General features: G+C 38.7%; 1 protein-coding gene across 4 annotated transcripts in view; it reads left to right on the top strand.

The window, feature by feature from the left end:
* Positions 1–22507, top strand: part of SLC25A13 (solute carrier family 25 member 13) — a 102985-nt gene that overhangs the window by 27735 nt on the left and 52743 nt on the right. For all 4 annotated transcript variants that reach the window (XM_074900319.1, XM_074900320.1, XM_074900318.1 and 1 more), the window contains 2 exons: positions 195–337; positions 6937–7052. In XM_074900319.1, the coding sequence (XP_074756420.1) occupies positions 195–337; positions 6937–7052 (259 nt within the window). The remainder of the gene's footprint in view (positions 1–194; positions 338–6936; positions 7053–22507) is intronic.

Genomic DNA, 22507 nt, shown 5'->3' with positions numbered 1-22507 from the left:
GGAAGCCAAGCCTTTAGCTGCTTGAGTACTATTCTCTTACTCTTTTCTGTTTGGGTGTAGGCTATAGGTTCTTCAGTGCAGAATTGTTACCTGCTGTAACGTACGCCTACTCCTGATTGGAGACAATGGGTGGTGGTAATAAATGTCTGGAGAAAGATGTATTTGACGCACTAAATATTGCATTCATTTAACAGTATGCAAGTGTGGAGAAGAATGGCGAATTCTTCATGTCCCCTAATGATTTTGTCACACGGTACCTGAAGATAATTGGAGATGGTTTGCCTAATGCAAGCACAGTACAGCTCCTTGCAGGTGTGGTGGATCAGACAAAAGATGGGTAAGTGTGTTTTTCTGTGTTATTTTTTTCTTTTTTTGTTGTTCATTTAAAAACCACAAAACCATTCTTCCAAAACAGTCCGATCCTTGAAGAGTGGTGGAGTTTTGTTGTGTTTTTTCTCTTTTACTTTTTTTGGCCTGCAGATACATAGAGCAATACAGTATCTTTTAAGTGGAAAGAGTAGAAACAATGTTTTGGGCTGTATGTACCACTTGACTGAGCAAACCATTTTCTGCCGTGTATTTTTAATTCCTTGAACCTTTCATATTTGTTGGCTGCACCCCTTAACTTTTGCTTTTCTTTCCTTCCCTGAGGCTTTCTGTCTCTGTTTACTTTATGTATCTGTCACAAACACATTTAAATAGCAATCCAAAATAAGTTTAGATGGTGTAGGAAGAGATCATAGAAAAAGTGCCCCTGCTTTATTTTGCTGTAGCACTGTTAAAGGTTTTTGCCACTATTTTTTCCCTTAAGAGGGAGGAGGAGCAACTAAGGTATTTAGAGAGCCACTTTGCAATCTTGGGAAGACAGCAGCAAAGTTGGTTGCACATGGTTTGCATTTGAAAGGCTGACTTTGCCAATAGGCAAGATTAGCTACCCCTCCATCTTCCTCCCCCATTCTTTAATGAAATCCTAGCTTTTGCTACTTGCCCAGGCAAGCTGTCTCTTCACCCATATGAATGCATTTTTTGAACCTTGCCTTTAAAGTATCTTTAGAGAAACTTTAGAATAATTAGCTGTGGACTTAAAGTCTGTAGTTGTGGCATTTTTAGAAACCAGAAAACTTCAAGCATGACTCATATCAGTGGTTGCAGAGAGTAAACTGTGAGATAAATAAAGCATGACTAGAGAATACAGGCTTCTTATGGGACAGATGCATGCATAACTGAGAACTTCTGTAATAGGTTCTGTGCTCTCTTTTCTGCTCAGCCAGCCTCATGTATCTGGCAGCTGGGCACATTAAACCTTGCAGATGAGTTAATGTGATGATTGTTAGCCCTGGTAAAAAAAGTCTGTAAAAGGTTATTTTGGTAACGCTGGCATGATGGCAGCAAGAAAGTGGTAACCTCAGATAGCATTTGACTGAAAATGTGAAACATTTCTCCCATTTCTTCCCTTGGCTCGATTTCTGCAAAAATGGTATTTTCCAAATTGCATAGCTTCAAATCCATTTTGTAATAAGAAGATTGAGAGTATAATCCATATCTTGTGATTTGGATCTCCCTCACAAGAATAAGATGGTGTCAGGAAGAGCAAAGTGTAAAACTGTAGCTGATGTGAACTTGTTGACAAGGTGGGATTTCATAACCTGCCATGATTTTGTAGGAGTTTTGTGGTGTAGAACTGGGGCTTCTAATTGCTGCTTTCTGACGTGAGTAAGGACTGGCTTTGCAGTCCAGGCTCTGTAGTGACAGGGAACTGCATGTTCTTAAAGTGTCTTTGGAGAGTCTCTTCTGGTATTCAGGCTGTCTTCTTGTTTAGTTGCTATACGAATATGTGGAAGAATGGAGAAAGTTCAGGAAGCGATTGGCATCCCTCTTGCTCTAATGTGGCATTGTAGCATTTTTTGCCATGTGGCCAGGCATTTGTACCTTCTTCTAGTGGTGTATAAAGTAATTCTTATAAAGTAAGAGTGATCATCTGAAGCAACGGTCAATTGTTTTTTGATTCCTGGAATGAAATCTCCTAGGGATGGCAATAGGACCTGCTGGTCTTCTCCTATTGAATTCTTTCCAACTTGGCAGTCCAGAGCTTTAAAGAGTTTTAAAGTGAAGTACAAAACTGCTTTTGTTAGTGTTCATTTTTAATAGGCTGCTCAGTGTTTAGAGACTTACATGTGTTTAAGGTCATGAGACTCTGTTCCATAATTTAGCTTTATTTCTAGTATAAAATAGAAGCTAGCTTGCAAGAGCAATGACAAGTTAATTTTGTTATACTGTTAGTGGCTTAACGTAGTGTGGTTCTAAAATACTGCTAGGCTATTTCTAGAAGCATTTATCCACTGTCTTGGATCCCTGTTTTACTTTGAAGAAGCATCTGTTCTTCATGACTGGTGAGCATGACCACTGTTTACTAAAGGGGTCTGAGCCCAGAATCACCAGGGTTGTTCCTAGCACTTTTAAAAATGCTTTTTAATTCCTTCTGATTTTGGTGAGAAGTTAGGTATAGGTACCAAGTGCAATCAGGGAGAAATACAAAAATGGGTAGGTGACACAGATGAAAGACAGACAGCACAAGAGCTTCTGACTCATAAGCAGAGCAAATAAATGGGCAAAGAGTTGCTTACCCCACAGCTGAAGAAGTCCTGAGTGTGAAGTGTAAAGAACAGTAGCTCTTACATACAATCTCAAGGTGGTTGCTGTGGACAAGATCTCTCATGTAGCTCTAGCACAATTCCTGCGTTGCCAGAGGTTAAGGATTTGAGGGTATCTACAGGAGCTGCTGTTGGTGTGACAAAAGTATGAGACCTCTCAAGGCAGACTGTCATTCGATGAGTATCTGTTGCCATGGAAGCATGTTTTGCCTCCATCTTAAATCAGGGCACAGGGTTATTTGGAGGTAGGCTTTCCTTCTGTCCTCTTATGGAGGCATCTTTTTAAGGTTTTCCTTAAGGAAAGTAAATGCTTTTCTTGCCGATGGACAGAAAAGCCTTTCAAAGTAGTCGATCAATAATAGCACAGATTTTTTAGAAGTGTTGTATTGTGTGGCTGTAGTTTGTATGAGCAGGCTTAAGAGCCTTCACTGGCTCCTGGCCTTAAGCTTCTCATTTCTAATTTTAGATTAAAAAAATACTTGAGCTGGATCAGAAACTCCCTCAAAATACAGTGGCTTTCTCAAGGCCTATCAGCAACAGGCCAGGCATTTTTCATCTTGCGTACTGTAGCATACTGTTTTTCCGTCATTTGTTGTACTTTAAGCATCTACCTAACAAAATAAGTATTTACTGTACCTCTCTGTTTGGACTGTAGTAACTAACACTTTACTGAGAAATACTGTATGCTTTATTTTTAGAAAGGACAAACTATTCAAAAATAACACTTGGAAATGCCAGCATTTTCCATTATTATTGGATATAAATTTATCCTCTAATGCACCAATTTACACTATACTTAGTTTACCTAGGTTGCAGCGTAAAATAATAGATGTAGCTTCAATTTGTGTCCCATTATGTTATCATGTTTAAATTGCTGATACAGTAAAAACATATGCATTGATTTTTTGAAGAGACCTCTTCATCATTGCATTTGTATGTATTATTACAGTGGGTAATGCCTTTTTTTTTTTTTGCATGGGTAGATGCAGACTTTCTCTGGTGGGAATGCATCATGTCTATGTGGTGCACAGATACCATGGGTGTGAGCACCAAAAGTAGAAGCATGGAATGAAGGAGAGACTAGTAAATAGTAGTTTTGCTGTACCATACCCAGTTGTTGTATTTGGACAGTAGCTCTTGTGTGTGTATTTTTTTTAACTATCAAGATTTCAGCCATTCTGAAAAAATCATGCAATATTGGCACTGATAATGAGGATGTGAAGGTGAGGGAAGACTTTGACCAGTTAAGTAGGGTATCTTCAAGACTGAAGTAAAATTTTGTAAACATTTCAGCTTCCTCCCTTTGCGCCGTTAAAATCACTAGGCTTTTCTCTGCCTTTGTAACATAAATGAGTGCTTGTTTAGGTAGATAAAATAACTCCTAAGTAGTATATTGAAGTCCATGTTAATATGTGCTGTTTAATGACACCTAATGATATTCAGTGAAGGGTTATGCTGAACCCAAAAGGGTGATGCTAAACCAGAGAGAAAATGTGTTACCCAGGCAACTACCGGTGTGCGGTATAGAGAAGGGAGCATATGGCTATGTAGTACACATTATTTCAGCATCTTTAAGCATTAAGAATCACACGTGTAATTGACTGTGAAAAATTACTGCTCAGTTACTGTATTGTATGGTCATAATAGAAGTAAATGAATACGTCATTGTTGTTAGAATAGATCTGTTGGGAATCACTACCAGGCTAGTCTACTTAAGGAGCAAAAATACAATAAGAAGAAAATAGCTGGTTTAATTAACATGTAAAAATTGGGTTAATTTGAATTCAGCTGGCACAGCAGATATTAATGTCTCTTCTTTAACAGTCTGGCTAGAACAGCGCAATTTGTACATTTTTAATCTTCCTAGTACTATGAATAATTGTTTTTAAAAATGGATATGGGGTTATTTTAAGCACCTATCTCTGACTTATTAGGGGGTTTATTACTTGCATGTACTGACAAAGAATGCTTCTACCAGTTTAAAATCTTGTAGCAAGGTTAATAGGTGGAGTTTCATCAAATCCAGTCCTAATAAAGCAAAATATGTTCTTAGCGTGGTGCTGAGGTTCTGCTGGGATAGGTGCTGTATTTCTTTTTTATGCTGTCATACTGTGTTGGGATCTGTTGGTAACACACAAAAAGCAGCTTTATCAAAATGATGTTGGTAGATACTTTACATTTTTAATTCTAAACCTATTCTGGAGTCTTGTTGCCTGCTCACTGTTTTGTTCTTTCTGTGTGTGGGCTTTATAATCTATGGGGCAGAAGAACTCTGTGCTTTGTATCTGTTTGCTGTTGTGGAAGTTGTCAGGTATGTAATCAATAATAATGGGTAACAACGGGCTTTTATAACCTGTAAGTCACATAATAACAATAAATATGCATAAATGCAAAACTAAGTAGGTTGTGATATATTGGTTTAAAATTGAAGACAATGTTGCATTTTTAAAAATTTCTTTTGCCTTAGGAGAGATGGAAATTTTCTTTCCTGTAAAGACTGATTATCTGTATTCTGTTGTCTTAAAAGTGGGGAGTACTGATTGCTCCTAAGGAACCTTGAATAAATTACTTGCTGGCCTACCCATGTGCTAACATGTGCATATGTAGCAAGTCATTGGCTTCTTTGCCAGTAAAGCTTAAGGTATACTTATATGTTTACTGGCATCATCGATTGTGAGTTTAATATTAAGAATACCTGAGGAGGTTTCTTCTTACTTATTTCTCACACTACATAGCCTATGGTGGCAAGTTTCCAGAGCTAATTATTTGTTAGACTATTTCTGACTCTACATATGCTTTCTTTTACTTTTATTTAGTGCATATATATTGAGGGAGGTAAAGTAGAACAGCTTTTTGGCCTTCTCTGTGCCATGCTTTTTTTTTTTTAATGTCCTCTTTTGTTCATCTTCTTGTGTTCTTCACGGAAATCCGCTTCTGTTACCCTGTGGGTGTTTGGCTGCTGATGTGCAGCAAGCACACTTCTGTGTGGCTTGAAATTAATTCCCTTAAGACAGGGTGACTGGAAATTGCTGTGTAGTCATGGGTCATCTTAACTTGATGGAATGAATGTCTTTTCCAACCTATTGAAACACTTTGTTCTTCACTGTTATGGCATACTGAGTGGAAGTTTTCACTGAACTGGCTGCAGTGTCATTTTGAGTCTTAAGTCCTAAGGGTACAGTTAGTTTCTAATTAAAAAAAAAAAAAAAATCTGTTTTTGTGTGTGTTTCTTGTAATTTGTTATGCTGAATTTTGTGCTTCTCAAAAATAAATCTTTGTTCTCCAGCTATTGCCATGTGAACCCATTAAAGCTATGTGCTTGCTGCACTGACATAAAGCAGTCTTGAGAGAAGGCAATCTTAAACCTCCCAGATTGCCAGCAGGCCCTGCAGCCACACATTTGAAGATGATTTTAAACTGTACAACCTAGACATTAAAGAAGTAGCAAACCAGAAGAATGGTTGGCCTTTGCCTCTTTAAGAATAGAAGTTTGATCTCCATTTGAACTTTTGGATGTGATCCAGAGAAATTAGAAATACTCACAGTCTTTGCTGTATCAAATCTACTGCTGGAAACAATGCCAAGTTGTCTAATTACGTATTTCTGATTATTAGCTAACTTAAGGCAGTGCACCTTTGCATTTATCTGTGCTCTGCTACTGCACTTGAGTATTGGGAACCTAGCTGTAATGATGAATTTGAATAAAGTGCTCTTGGGCTGAGGAAGAATGTGCAGACTTCTGCTTGAAATTTGTGACTCAACACGCAGGACTGGAGGGCTATGATGGATGACTAATAAGTTACTAGCAAACAGATTAACACATTCTGATCGGTTCCTTCTGAAGTGACTGGCAGCATGTAGGTCTTGAATGGATTTGCTTTCCAAAAGCCTTAAGTACTGATTCTTAAGGGAAGTTACTCATATCTTTGTTGGCTCTCTGTCTTGCCAGCGAAGGGAGGTAGGCTCCCCCAGGGGGCAGTTCAGTTAGACATTAAAGCTGAGGTGAGTAGCCACACTGAGTGCTTTGCTTATTTTATATTCTGTTGTGACTTGCTGAGAGGAGTAGTGCCTTGTTAACAAAGTAATTTCCATCTAGCAATATAAAGGTCTTCTTGACAGCACTGGTGATAGGACCTTTTAGGATAAATTTTAATCCCTATTGATAACATTTTATACATGCTTTGGTTGTGATCTTATTTCTTTTTGTATAATCTATGTTATATTGTATTTCAGTTTTGTGCAAGCAGGTGGTTTCATAGCTCTTGCTTTTTCCTTCGTCCCTTAGGTTGATATCCTTTCAAGAGTTTGTGGCATTTGAATCAGTCCTGTGTGCTCCAGATGCATTGTTCATAGTAGCCTTTCAGCTGTTTGACAAGACTGGCAAAGGAGAAGTTACTTTTGGTAAGACTGTTCTTAAATGTACACCTACTTATGCCAAACTCTGTTTCACCTTCTGTTGCTGTAGGAAGCAGTGATTGGTAGTGGAACTACACTAGTGCCAAGCAACTTTCTGGCTGAATTTTTTTAATCACTTACTTCTGTACAATATGAAGTCAAGGTCATGGTCATCTTCATGGTTTTCTCTAGAGAACTGGTCACATCTCTTTTTCGCTTCCCCAGAATGCTTGTGCAGGTCTTCAGAACAGCAGTGAAAGGTGACTATAGGAAATGATTGTAAAACTACAAGAAATTTGCCAGAAGTCTTGGGTCAATGTTGAGTCTGAAATTACCCTGAATTATTTTTTGTTGAAATTTGCTATATTTCAAGCTGGCTTCCTTTTAAGTCTTAAAACTTTCTTCTGTGAGACTTTACAGTAATAAATCCATTATTACCTGCCCTGCCCCCCCTCCCCCCCAACAACAATAAATCAGCTGTGCATTGGAGGTGTGGTGTTTGCACTGACAACATGAGAAATGCTCAGGCCAGTTTAAAACTTGATTATGGGGACTGTTTATTTCTAGATACCAGAGAAGCAGCTTTTAATATCTGCAGGATGATCTGCCACCTGCCTAATGATAAGGGCTGTTCTGTCTGGAAGAAGGATTCAGAAATTAGCAGTTTTGGATAACTTCAGACATTGAGCTTGCAATTCAAAAAGTATGGGGTATTTTTTTGCCCTAAGTACCTACGCTGGATAAAATTGCTATTTCTAATCTGCTACATTTGGACATGGTTATCCATATGTCTCAATTTTTATTAACTGGTTGTTAAACAGTTTTAAGTAAAAGGAAAGTTGTATGATGTTGTCTTCCATCTTTCCAAAATGTATGGTTCATATGTCCTTTGTCTTTTGCTAGTATTCCTCACTCATTTTATGCTCAGTTTAAAAAGCCCTTCCATTTCTGTTTGAACTGAGAAGATCCTGTTACCATTGCTTGAAGCATCATTGTATTCCTTCTACCATCTCCAAAAATCTGTATTTGAAGTTGCAGCTGGTGAGAAGACTTGCTGTCTCTTCTTGTGTCTATTTTGTTTTTTTATTATTTTGGTTGTCTGTTGAGGTCGTGAAAGATGTTCTTTTTGTGTGCAATATTACTTGTTAGAACAACATTACTACGGATGCTAAAAGATTTGAAAGAATTTCAGGAAAAAGTTATGCTGATCATAACCTTGATGAAGGAAGTATTTTGTGCCAAACAGTCTTGTGCATGTGTGTAGACAGAGAGGCAACGAGAGATGGCATGCTTTTAAATCGGGAGGGTACGCATATTTTGCAGAGGTTTTGTTCCAGTGCAGACAAACCAGGGTTCCTGGAATGCCTGTGATGTGCATGTTCTTGTCTGCGTCAGAGCCCCTGGTTGCTTGGAGCGCTCGTTAATAATCTAGGAAAAACTGTAGTTGTTTGATCTGAATGCTGAATCAGTCCGACTTAACGTTTTAACTCTTGGCATTCTTGTTCATATTTTTCCTGCTGGCAAATACTTCCCTTGGGGTTTGACACAGTGATTCAAGAGATTTGTTTGGCATTTGAAATCTGTTGAAGTCCTTCTAGTGATGAGAGAAACTCCTGTGCTGGGCTGTATTTAAGGTATTTGAAAGAGGAGACATGCCAGCTTTGGCAGAACCTCAGATAGCTTTTTTTTTAATTCCTTCCTCTCCCCCTTTGAAAGCATAAATGCATTTGTAACTTCTGTACAGTACCTTGTGGCTACCACCCCAGCAAATGCCTGGAGTGGCAAGGATGTGAGGGCTGTCTCAGTGTTGTGTATTCTCAGCAGAAATGGTTGACCTTTACACAAAGCTAGTTTCTATTTTCTATTGTAAGAAAAAAAGCTTTTTTCTCCTCTGTTATGGAAAAAAACCCTAATATTTTCAGAAATAAATTATTACAATACTGTCCTGTAACTTTGTCACTCAGTGCCTCAGTCATGTGTCTTTGAGGTTAATTACGAGATCTTTTTCCATTGATGAATGAGAGTGGGATCAAGTCCTTATCAAGGTTAGGAGACTTAAATAGGGGTTTGTATACTGTGGAATTACAGTGTGAAAGGAACAGAAGAAAAGGGAAAGGATCATTTTTCACTATACTGCTGGTAAGTGTAGTATCTCAGGGATGCCATTATAAGTATGTATCTCATTTTATTGTTGTAAAGAAACAGCATGGCTTATCTGTGCAGTCATTGTTTTTCTGTATGCTGAGATAATGGTATAAATATTTTAGCTTATGCCGAACGGAATATAGGGCTTCCCAGCTGTGAACTTCACATTTTCTACTAAGGAAATCATCCAAATCTTATTCATCCACAGGTGCACTTAGCTTGGCACCTTTGTAAAACAAATTAGTAATAGGCTTTGTGTCAGTGAGCTTTTACACCAAATGCCACATCCAGGCTGTGGATATTTAGAGAAATGTTCTGGGTAAAGAAGTTCCAGTATTTAATACTTTGCACTTACTTTTCCTGCAAAATGCTGTACTCTTACTTTAGCTTCTGGGCTGGAAATGACTTTGCATTTTAGCCATATGTTGACATCTCTACAATTTTATATGTTTCATTTCTTTCAAGTTGCAAGTTAACTGTACCTGGTTCTTTGACAGAGCTAGCATCTATTTAAAAGGGCTGATGCACTAGCAGTGTGGGTACATAGAGCAGCGGGTGGGAAGTATTTCTAGTTTATTGCTTTTCAAGCTGAATGAAATGGCCACTAGTAAATTAGTGGCCAGTGGCTGATTCAGACTACACCTGGCCGTTGCATCTTGTCGTAGATTTATCTGCTGCTGAAGTGTCAAAGCTTTGACAGTTTGCAAGGAGTTAAAGCTCTCAGCAGGAAAGTGGGAGGAAGTTTAGCTGGCTTTTAAATTCGAGGCAAAGAGCAAACCATTGCTTCTTACTGTTGAGTGTTGACAGGCACATAAAAGCTGATAATGTAAGTCCAGGGGTTTAAGAGACTTAGTAGAGTTGCTTTTTTGTCGTATGACTGTATTTTAATGCCTCATTAAAGAAGCAGAGCCCTTTGAAATTCTTTACTAGATGGCGTTTAAAAAAAGGCAAGGTGGTTGGGTGAAAATGTCAGTGTTTAAAAACTAAGTTGTCTTAACCTCCATCTCTAATTTTGGATGGATAAATGAAATGATGGGAGCTAACAGTTCTGAGCTGTGAATAATGCAGCAGTGATATTCAGGAACTTTCCTTTTCTTATACTGGTTCTCACAGCCCTAGTGAAGGGCAAAATAAGCGGTGTCCATGTTGGTTTTGCTCACAGAGAAAGGAGAGGCACAAGAAGAGATGTGATTGCCTGAGTCTGCGCTACCAACTGACGTTGAACCTGGCTTTGAAAATTTTCATTTTGATTTGTTTTAAAGTAGAATTTCCCACCAGACAGAAATCCTTGCTCTTGTACTTAATGAAACTTATATGTGATATAGCGTGTGTTTTTCTGGTTTTGGGGTTTCTTTTAAAGGTCCTCTAATTCAACCTAAAGCTGTTTCAAAATGGATGCTGTGCTGTGCTGCTTTGAAAAATATGAGTATGCTGTAAAACAAGTCAGTCCTTTAATTTAAAAAAAAAAAAAAAAAAAAAAAAGAACAAAACAAAACTTCCCAAACCCAGCAAAAACGCAAAGGGAATGGAGAATCCAAACCCAAAATTACTGTTTGTTTAGTGTAACAGCTGCAGAATCGGGCAATGTGTTCAGATTTTGTCTCAAAACAAAACTTTATTTACATGTAGACAGCAGCTATTGTGGCTCTCTGCTTCTGTTATTAATTATATCAGTACAGTTCTTAGATAAACACATTAATTAAGGATACATCCTACTAAGCACCTGTTTGCTTATCTGATACTTGAATTGCCTGAATACCTGTTTGTAAACTGTCTAAAAAAGCACATAGCTTGTAACAATATACAGCTATACAACTATTGTGATGAGCTTCAGAGTTTTTCTCTATGATAACGCTTTGATACTTTTTCAGTATGCAAAGGATTATTACAGGAGTCTCACAGTTGCTTTCCTGACCAAAGGATTAGGTTCAGACTGTGTGAACTAGCTCTTGCTTTTGTTGCAGAGGATTATTTATTTTATGCTTTGCCCTGTAATTGCTTGGTATGACTTGGCTCTTCTTATGGGATCTGTAATTCTTTTTCTTGCTCAACATCCAGCACAGTGATGCCCAGCCTGGTAACAGTCAGGACCATGTAAAGCAAGGAAAAGCTAAATCTGAAGTACCAAAATAAATTGCTGAGTCTGTAAGCTTTGATCACTTGATAAATTGTGATATTCAGTATTTCTCAGTGAAATTTCCATTGCTGGTTCAAATTGGTTAGAAACCATTTGTAGCTAGCGATGTGTTCGCTTACACCTACACAGTGAAACATTTGTTGGTTTATAAATGACAGTTGCCTAGATATGATGATCTCAATGGCAACATTACAAATGCAAAATTTGTTTAGTCTCTGATATTTTTTGTTGTTTGTACTATATTTTGCACAAATAATGGCCGGTTTTAATTAAAAGAGGATGTAAGGTAGTCTCGTTAGTATATTTATTTCCTTCAAAACAATTTTTGAAATCTTCTTGATTCTATTTCCAGAGAACTTAATTTCTAGACATATGTCAACTTGGCAGGCTTTTCTTGTTTTGTTTTTTCTTTTAAATAAAATGTTAGGTAATCAAGAAGACTTTCATGAAGGCATCTTAAGTAAAACAAAGCCTGTTTAGTCACAAAGTGAATCTGTCATTTTAAATATTAGGAGTAGCTCCATCCTCATATACAATTGTTTCATTTGGTCTAGAAAATATGATTGAGTTTTCTAAATCATCCAGAACTGAAATTTGTTTTTTTGGTTCTTTGTTGTTGGTTTTGTTTGGTCTTTTTTTTTTTTTTTTTTTAAATCAAAGTTGCCTACTGACAAACATCAGGCTGAAGGCTGAGCATATCTCTTGTTCATTACCAAAACCCAAGGAATGATCATAGAATCATCAGTTTAGATTGGAAGGGACTGTGGCAGCCATCTGGTTCAAACGCTTGCAGGGCCATCGAGATCAGGTGGCTGTGGGGGCAACATCCAGTTAAGGTTTTAAGTATTTCTGAGGATGAAGACTGCAGCCTCTATGAGCAAGCATCTTCCAATGTTTGACCACCGTTACAGTGAAAAATAATTTCATGGTCTAGTTGGGATTGCCCATGTTCCACCTTGCATCTATTGCTTCTGGTCCTTCTACTGTACTTCTCCATCTTTCCTTCACCCTCCTGTTGGGTAGCTGTAGACGGCAATGAGGTCTTCTTTTAGCCCTCCATTCTCCAGGTTGAGAAAACTTCATACTGTCAGCCTCTTCATATAAGTCATGTGCATCAACCTCCAACTATCTTATATGGAGAAAATAGAAGTGGTATTTTATTTTAGTTAGCCAGATTATGCTGTTTACCTTGGTGGAAGTGATCTGGGGTTTTTTATTATTATTATTATTCAGGGCAAAAGGGGTAAATTTAGTTTTTATGCCCTTGTGTGGCCTAGTGCTTTCTAAACCTGTGGTCTTTGGGTTCTGGCAGTTTGTTGCTCACTTCTAAGGAGTCCAGGAAAGGTAATAAAGAATGTAAGGCTGTTGCCAGTTAACTGAAATTATGGATATCCACGACTCAAATAGAAATATTTTTAAGGGATTGCATCTTGGAAAAATGTTGAAAACCTTTTCTGTAAGCCAATTATGTAATATTCCGTGTATAAATTCATGTTATTTCCCCTTACATCCAAGGAGGACAGAAGCAGCAGACAAGCTTGGAACCAGAGTCTTAATTGCTGAGAGTGATGGGACTCTTGGAAAGAGCCTGCTTTTTTTGTGGGGTATTTGCAATGTTTATCAGAGGTAACAGAAGTGCTTAGGTCTCTCAGTGAAAAATTGGGGCCAAACTGAATCGGATGGTGTATGGGTATGTCATGAGGAAGTGAATTAATTGTTTTTAGAAGTGAAAAGAGCACAACCAACCAGAGCAGGGGGAAGATAAGAGGATAAAAAGTAAGAACATTTTCAACAGAGGGGTGAGACTTGAAGCTTATCATGGATCTTGTGATTGGGAAAAATCATGAAGGCACAAGCATGTTGTCTGTGATAATGTTTTTGTTAATGTAAAATTAACCCGTAAGGCTGCTCTGTTCTTGTTGAAAAGTTTCAATAGGGCAATGAAGTTATAAGCAAATTAATTTTGTTCAGTAGCTAGTGCCTCTCTCCTAAAAGGGAATGCATGCTGAGCTTTTTGTTAGGATTTATACTGGACTTTAGGGTTTACTGGAGTATTTTGGGGGATTTTTTTGTTATTGTCATCTTTAAAGTCTACTTCCAACATCTGAAAGACATTTGGTTAGCAATACTGGTCTTAATCTTACCTCTGCAAACAACAGGTGCTACACAGCCTTTGTTGCTTCTTCCAACCACAAAATGGATGTGGTTCATATCTGAACAGAAACAGCCACTTTTAGTGAGAGACTCCAGCCTTCCACTTCTCTGCCCTGTTGTGGCTGCCTCTAAGGGTGCTGACACTCCATTGGGGCTGTTGCAGTACAGTCTCTTTTCTGCCTGGAGATGTGCCGAGTCAACCATTTCATTTTGTGAGGGCAGCACAACAAATATGATGACCTTTTCGTTTCCATTGATGTGCTCCAGATGTTAGTGTGTTACTTGGAGGTGAAAAACCATTGTGAAGACATCAATTTTTTTATATATGTTGAGCTTTATTGCACTTTAAATGATCAGTTTGTACTACAAAAAGAACCGCCCTGATTTTTGGAACTTTTAAAGTGACTTATGAGCAGTGTTTTCTGAAAAACAGATGCACACCAATATCATATTGGCATGCATGTGCTGTGTGGTATCTTGTCAGAGATCAGAAGAACTGCTCAGAAGCTGTTCCAGTTCATTGGGTCAAAAATCCACTTTTTATGAAAGGCTAACTGTAGATTTGCACGATTGACTATAATGGCTCCAATTTTAAAAGATAGAGGTAACAGAGAGCACTTCCAGTTGGTGGGATAATTCAAGAATACTACATGCTCAGATGGCTAAAATATTGTGCTTTCTGCTGCTACTTCATGCTACTTAAAAAGAAAAAAATAGGTGTGGAAAAGGTGAGAAAAAGCCAATTTGAGAGTAAATTTCAACTATATGAGGTCACTCTTTGGTTAACAGTAAGCAGAGTAAGGTTAGCTGTCTTTCATATAGCTGTATATCTTGTAGCAAAAAAAAGCCCAACATGATTACTGGGCAGCATTTGGGGAGGAACCAGAAACTTCCACACCAGATTTAAACTGTGGCGGCAGCAGCAGTATACCACTTTAAGCTTGATTTTTATTTTAATTTTTTTTCCCCATCACCTTTTCAAATTGTCCTGGAATTACAGATTAGAAAGTAAAAACTTCAGCAGGCTCTAAGAGCTAGGAAAGTGTTTTGTTATTACAAATTTTAATATGAAATTTCAGATGGCAAAATACACATACTTTCGCAATGTGTGTAATTTAGTTTTCTAAATTGGAAAATCTGCTGTTACCTAGCAGTTAATAACTATTTTTTTCCCAACATTTGGAATGCAGGACCTGATTTGATAAACTCATAAAAGAAAACAAAACTGAGAACGTGTTGGAAGTGCTCAAAGTGAAAATTACAGTTTAGGTAGGTTTGGGGGTAGATAGTTAGACATTTTAATTGAACTAAAATAGTTTTATACTAATACAGTACTGTTGTGGGAGTACATTTTGTGGTGCATTTGAAGTATTTAAGTGGGGGAAAATGTATGTTAATGCTTTGCAAGAAAGTGATTTTTTTTTTTTTTATTACCATCTATCTAAGCAAAATAGCTGTTAAAGAAATAGAACTCTCAAGTCTGTACTGGAGAGTAAAGTGTCAAGTTGAGGATAATTTCTTGGAGCCAGGAGTTTGCTTTTATCACTTCGGTTGGTATATTAAACTGCTGTAGGAAACAATCATATTAATTCTGAAGTAAATTTGTATTCCTGGATGACTACAGCAAAATCAGCCCTCACCAGTTGATTCAGTCTGCGTTCTGGAAGTCCCGTGTTTTTAACATCTTCATGATACAGATAACAGAAATGAGTCCAGATGATGATTTCACTTACCGACATGGAAACAGACGCATTGAATTTGGTGTGACAGCTTTGGTTACACACAAGCAATTCTGGCTTATGTTAAGCAGCAGAAACCCCTGCTTGGCCATTACAATTCAGCACTGGTCCACAGCTGGACTAGCTCAACATAGTTAAATTGGTTAAAATTGCCATTTTTATTATTTGAGTTTTAATTTTGTCTTTGGGGATTTTCTCTGAGTTTGGAGTAACTAGTCCTATAAACAGTTAAGCTACCACTTACACATGCATGTATACACAAAAAAAATATCAAAAGAAGTGAATTCTGGTTTTTTTTAATGTGTTTATGTGCAGCCACATTTTTCACATGCAGGTAAAACTGAGTTTGAATGGATAGGGTGCACTAATGGAGGGTTTTGCAGTATTCTGAATGAATCTGTTTTAAAACAGTAGAGGTACCACATGATAGAGTGCAGATAAATTGCACTGACCTGAGCTGCTATCTTTTTTCAAATCCCCACCCCCCACGCCCCTGCTTCTTGAGTCATGTAATACAATCCCATTATCTTCAAATTATGTGCTCCGTTTCTGCTCTGCCAGCTTCGGTTTGAGTGTTCTACCAGATACTTTCCTTGTAATATTTGAAGAAGGAAAGAACCTAATTTAATTTTTATTTAGAATTGCAGGATAGGTTGTGGCCTGTGTTTTGCAAAGAATTAAAGAGGCAGTGAAAATACAGCATTAGTGTATTATTTCACGGCTTCTAACCTGTGGAAAAAGATGGCTATAACAGCCCTTTCTGCTCTTACTGCTTTGTTGAGGGAAATTGGAGGGATGGGTACCTTTCCTTTACAATCCTTAGTAATCAAGCTATTCCAATGTGTTATTTAATTTACAGCATGGCCACTGTAAAACTATTTCAACTCATTTCCTTGAGAAAGCAGTGGGGAGATTAAGAAGGTGATTGTAGTGCTTGTACCTCCCTCGGTGAATGGGGATAAATGAACAACCCAGCCAAATACTTGGTCTACCCGTCATTCCACATCTTAGCTGAGAAGATGTGATGTCCAGATATGTTGTCCAAAATAGTCATCATTTTAGAACCCTTAGTGCCAGACCGTAGAAGGATGGAAATAAACTATTAACTAGCTGTGTGTATTTGAACTTCACAGCAGTAAATAAAAACCAACAAAACAAACAAAAAACCCACAAAAAACCAAAAGCCAACCTAAACCTTGGATAAATACCAACAATTCCAGTAAAACAAGATAATACAAAATATTATTACTTGGGTGTTTTTGACATGTATATATGCAGTGTCTCTACACGTGTGCTTTTGCACAAGCTTATTGTATTATTTCTGTGGCCAGGAGCAGCTGGGGCAGGCTGCTTCACCAGGCAGGTGAGCCTGCCGCCGAGCCAGGGTGCCAAGAGGCCGGCGCATGGGCACAGATCTCATTGACAGGGGTGCAGTCCCACACTACCTGAGCAAGGACAGAAGAGCAGGTCTGGTGACAGCGACCAGGGTCAGCTGTCCACAGAGGGAAGTGGCAGGTCTCAGGTAAGACTGGGAAGTCAAGTCAGAGGGTTGGGGTCTTTGAGGTGCAGGCATCCCTACAGCATGACTTGGGCAAGAAGAAGCAGGAACCTGAGATGAGGCTTCTTCCAGCTCTTTCCTCTGCAGCTCTTTGCCTGTACTCTGATCCCTCACGCTCATGGGTGGCTCATGGGGAAGAGGTTGCAGAACCTGGTGGTGCACTTAGGATCATGAAGCTTATGGAAAATGTGGCATTGTTTAAAATGGTCAGTTAGGACCAAAGCCTGTGGAAATCATTCTGTTCTCATCTCCACTGAGCTTTAGGTCAAGTCTTGCGTGGCAGTTGGCAAGGTGTTAAGATTTTCTAGTCATGATGGTGAGGCAGCTACTCTCATTGGTAGTTTAATTTGACCAACTGGACTTGTTCTTTGCCTTTTCTTCTGTGTGGAATTTATTTTCAATGACTGAAAAAAAAATGCACTTTTTATTACAGCCATTTAAAGGCAACTGTTTCCAAATGCATGAACAGAAGTGCTTAACCATTAACAAAACATGATTTTGTAAAGATGTCACCCTTTGTCTGAGCAGAATGATGGGGATTTGCATATTTAGGTTTAAAAACCTTATCTCTTTATACTAAAATATCTATTCCACACTCTTTGTGTTAATTTTGCTTTGTTTAATACAAGTTGCAGCTATAACGTTCGTATGTTCCCCTTCAGGGCCTTAAGTGTGATGAATATAGAAGCAGTTACTGCCAGAAGGGTTTGAAAAGGTTATTGGTGCATACAGAAGTCTTGTTGACTTATGATAGTTCATGTATTTTCAAATTTGTCTTTTGTTTTCCTTTTTGTAGAAGGTAGCCTGTGTTCTTTACAGAAGTTGCTATTACCAATATCATCAGGGTAATCTCATTTTTTCTGGAAGGCCCAGGGCTTTGTTACAGGTTTTTAATACCATGCACAAATTGCTTAATTGTGTAAAGGTATAACATATATAAAATGTACAGAACATGTAACATATAAAAAAAAAAGCCAATGATGACAGCTTTTCTGCAAAAGTGTTGCAGCTATTTTGTAAGGGCAGAGAAGTTTTTGTATATCATGAATTTTTTTGTAGCTTTACATTGGGATAGTATTAACTTTATGAGACTTGACATTGCGTGAAAAATTTATGTACTTATGGACTGTACCCTGTAAAGATTTCAGTAGCTTGTTCTGTCAGGTGACTTTTCTTAAATGTAAAATGTAGTGGGAGAATGATTTTCAGTTTTTTTCCTTTAAAATTTCAAATTTCCAAATAGGTATTTTTCACTTGGGTAAAATTGGTGGTCTGTGTTGTGTCAAGAGTGCCCATAGTTATTCCAAAGCATGCTTCGTTTTTATTACAATTCTTAATCACTGTATGGAAATGTGAATGCAGTATACTTGTTTGTACAATAAGCATTTAAGCATAGACATCAGTACACTGGAGAGAAGAAAGTCCCCAGGACTCAAAGGACCAAAAACACCCACTGTAAACCAGCAGGCAGTTCACCTGAAGGGAAAATAAAACAGCTCTTTCTGTACAGGGATCAAAAACCAATGACAAGGTATCTGTTTTTTTAATTACAGGCAGTGCAGGGACAAACAGTTATTTGTTTTAGAGCTTTGCAATTAGTTTTAAAATTGAGTTTCGAAGTTTAATTTTTTTAAAGATTGACAAATTACAACATGGATTTCTAAAAGTGAATATTTAAATTCTTCAATCTGTTGTTTGTTTTGCTTTCCAACAACTCTGGTTCAAACAATACAAACACGGAAAGGGTTGTATCTTTTTTCTGGCTTTAGATCTTGTGCTCTTCTGGCTCTAGACACTGGAGCATTAACATTTTGCCTTTTTAAAACTAAAACAGTTAAACTGTTTTAATATGGATTTAAAAGCTTGTTTATCAGATGTTTTGATTAAATAGTGGTTTAGGATCAAACCACAGTTGCCCACAGAAGGTGTAGAATCTCTACCGCTGGATATACTCAGACCTCAGCTGGCCATGGCCCTGAGCAACCTGACCTGGTTGGACCTTCTTTGTTAGGAGGTTGGACCAGATGACATGCAGATGTCCTTTCCATCACAGATTATTCTGTAACTGTGAAACAGGTTCCTTTAAAATACAGTCTAAACAAACAAAATAACTCCTGACTACTGAAGGACATTGCTGCTTTTCTGTGTTTTACTGTGTTTAATTCCATGACTGTGGAACTCTAGCTGCAGGTTTAAGGCAAAACAACATTTTAAAGTTGTCCTTTTTTTATTTAAATACTGGACTTAGATGATTAGGAGATGATACTGTTAGAACTGAACAGTAACTTGGAGTGAGTTCTAGTATGTAATTGGATACCTTTTGTTGGTTAAATCACAGGCTAAAACACGTAAGATTTCTCCATGGAGTATGAATGGTCTTTAATGTCTGAATTGGGCAATCTGACTATAGATGAGACTTGAGTCAGTGACATTGTTGTAGATGAATGGGTGATGAGATCTAGCGAGGAAAGAGGAAAACCACTGTCTGCTGAGCATACATAGGAGTTTATGAACCATAAATAGTTGTGAAAAGGAAGTACAGGGTGTGTGTAAAAAGGCAGTGGCAAACAGGATACCATGTCTCATGCCATCAAAGAATCAGTCGAAACACAGTAGGCAGTCTTCCAGTCAGCTGTCTGTACTGTATAATCCAACATGCACTCTGTCAGAAAAGTATCTGGTATTAGTTGCCAAGTGATATTGACATCATCAGTACATGGTATGATTTTGAAAAGATCGTGTGGGGAGTTCTCAGACTATTGTACTAAATATCTACACTAATGAAGTAGCCTGTGTTTTCCAAGTCATAGGAAAAAATAAGTGTATATCTCCTGCTTGGACTCTTCAGAGGGATATTTGTAGTTACATTAACTTCTGAGGTATGCATGTAGCCTTTAATCTCTAAATAGACAAGGGAATGCAGATGCCCTGGATATAGACCGTGCTATATTCCTAGGTGTCTTGATGAGGTTTTAAGTTGCATTGCCATGGGTTCTTTTGCCATTTATCATGCCAATAATTAAACATTGTATTTAGTCTGACATTACCATTCTTTTTACTTCCTGATGTTTGATTTTCTTGAGCTGGAATTCTTCTTTTGGGCCCCAACCAAGGAGGGTTTACAAGGCACAGAGTTGGGGCAGCAGGATGCATTGTTTCTTCAAGATAGCTAGTGTATGATAATGAATTAATTAACATAAAATTACAGTGGCATAATCAGAGGACACTCTGTAACTTTCATATGTTAACAAGTTGAAGTAAAGATTGTGGGGAGCCTGGCCCCATCAAAAGGAATTTGAGACTGCTTTTATACTAGCTAAGATTTTCCTGTCTTAACCTTGCATCAAGTAAGAAAGCTCATTTTTTCTCTGACAAAGACAAATCTGGAGTTCAACCAAACATAGCTTTTGGTAAAGGTGAGTTGTTCCTAATCTCATCCAAAAAATGTCAGTGTCTTGCTCTGGGGAAATTCAGGAGGTGGGACCAGAGGAACAGAGGAAGCAGATAAGCATCTGATTTCTGTGCAAGAGACAGATACTGGAGCTGTTCTGGGAATATCTTAATTTCGCTGGAAATGCAGATTGCTCTCTACCAGGAAGAGACAGCCTTCATTTCCTCTTGTCTGTGGGCAGGACAGGCTGTCTTCTTCATGCTGGTTGCTTTGTTTGAAGGAGATCTGGCAGAAAGCAGGCACTTTATAAAGGTGATCTCCAGTGACATGTAGCAATGTCCCTCAAGCTGTGTCAGTAGGAAACATCCTAAATAAGAGACTTGCAGTAGAAGGACAGGACCTCACCCTGAACCAATTGGCTTTCCTTCCTGTTGCCTTTAGAGCAGAATTTTGCTCCTGGAGAATGCTGACGGTCAAGATCCAGGCCAACTGTGATGGAGCTTGAAGACATGAATGAACAATGCTGTCCTGGGGGCACTGACGTTGCTTCGTGAAAATTCTCATATGACATTAGGACTTGAAGTTCTGAATTTTAAGAATTTGAGGTTAACTGGGGTCAGTCTTTCTGTTTGTAAGTTAAATCCAAGTTGCTCTTTCACCACTGATTCCCTGGGATCAGCGGGTAGTATGTTTTTTAAAGATGAAACTACTGACTGTGCTGAGGGATGGGAAGAGGTCTGCAGTATCATCTCTGCTCTCTCTGTGAAGCCCCCTCACTTTAGAACAAGCTGTCTTCGTGGGTAAGATCAACTGCAGTGCTTTTGTGTCTGTGCAGCAGGACACCTGCCCCTTTCACCTCCTTGAGACCATTTTTTCCTGTGTCTTTATCCTTCATTCGCTTGGGCGCTTCCTGTCATCTTCCTGGCTCTCAGCCGTGCCACCCTGCTCTCACTTTTTCCTGCTTCCTTGCCTAAAAGTGGAAATTCCACCCTGGCTGTGTTTCCTCAGGTCAACAGAGCTGCTGTGCCTGACTGGGATGGGCTGAACCAGAAGCCAGTACTCACTTTGTGCAGGAGACGGGACCTCACAGTCCCAAGATGTCGGCTCCTGCCTTTGCTTGTGGCACTGGGGTGAGCTGGAAGGCAGCTCCCAGGCCTGCCTGGTAGGCAGAGGCTGGCTCCAGTGCGGTGGCTCCCAGCTTGTTCTGCACACAGGCAGGAACAAAGCTGTGCTGATTTCCTCAACCCCAGGCACCAGCCACGCTTGGGAACTGGCTTCCAGCTCTGCTGCTCTCAGAGACAGACAGGAGTTCAGGGTTTGGGCTCCTGGTCTTTCTTACACAAAGCGTGAAGGGAGCAGGAGACCAGCTCCTGGCCCAGCCTGTGGGTAGGGAGTGTCTCCTGGGAACCAGCTCTCTGCACCCACAGGAACTAGCAGGAGACAAGAACTGGCTCTTGTCTGGTGTTGCTGGAGGAGTCGTATGGCAATTAGGAAGGTGTGTAGCAGTTGGGAACCTCTGGCCTTGAGCTTGTCTTCAGAAGATATCTTTGCCCTATATTTTTGGCTGAGACAGACTCACATCGAAGCAGGCACCGTCATGTGAGACAAGCACCATCAGGAAGCTCAGATCTTGTTGCTGTTTCCATCAGTTAAAATAGGTACAGTCCAGTATCAGCACTATATGGTCCTTATTAGTGGTTGTACAACTCGGTGTGTTTCAAATAGTTGTTTCTACACCAAAAATGCCATGTATTACCAAAAGATCTGCCAAGCCCGTAATAAATCATTGCCCAGTTATGAATACTGAATGGAACTGACCTGTGAAACTTTCATTTAGGTGTGACTAAACTTGTCGTGCTGCCCCCCTCCTTGTAGCAGAGGTCTAGGGTTAAAGTCTGCTTAGTGCTGGAAGTGGCGATAAGTTTGCGTTCGTGACTGCCATGTCCTCCCTATCTCCTGTCCTGCATGTCACTGCTCCTGTAAGGTAACTGCAGAAAAATAGATCTTCAAATACTGGTATTTTTGTAGTTGGTTTGTTTGAATGTAGAGAACTCAGGGAATAATACAAAAGCCTGAATTACAGTGACACAAAACTTTCATTGTTAGCAGCTTGAAAAGATTATGTTGAAAATTGGTTAGCTTTAGTCATCTTTTTATAAATTGTCTTTTAATTTTAATCCTTTCTTGCTTGACTTCAGAAGTTGAAATATGTAGTTGAGTCTCCTTTAATCAAATGCTGTAAGTATAAAACATCACAAATAAAAAGATTATTCAGAAACTATTTATGAGGGTGTTCAAAAGTTTATGAAGATTTTGGTAAACAAAAAAATTATGTTT

The sequence above is a fragment of the Athene noctua genome, chromosome 2, assembly GCF_965140245.1.
Source record: "Athene noctua chromosome 2, bAthNoc1.hap1.1, whole genome shotgun sequence".
In the NCBI taxonomy this organism is placed as follows: Eukaryota; Metazoa; Chordata; class Aves; order Strigiformes; family Strigidae; genus Athene; species Athene noctua.
This window is presented reverse-complemented; position numbering and strand designations above follow the sequence as displayed.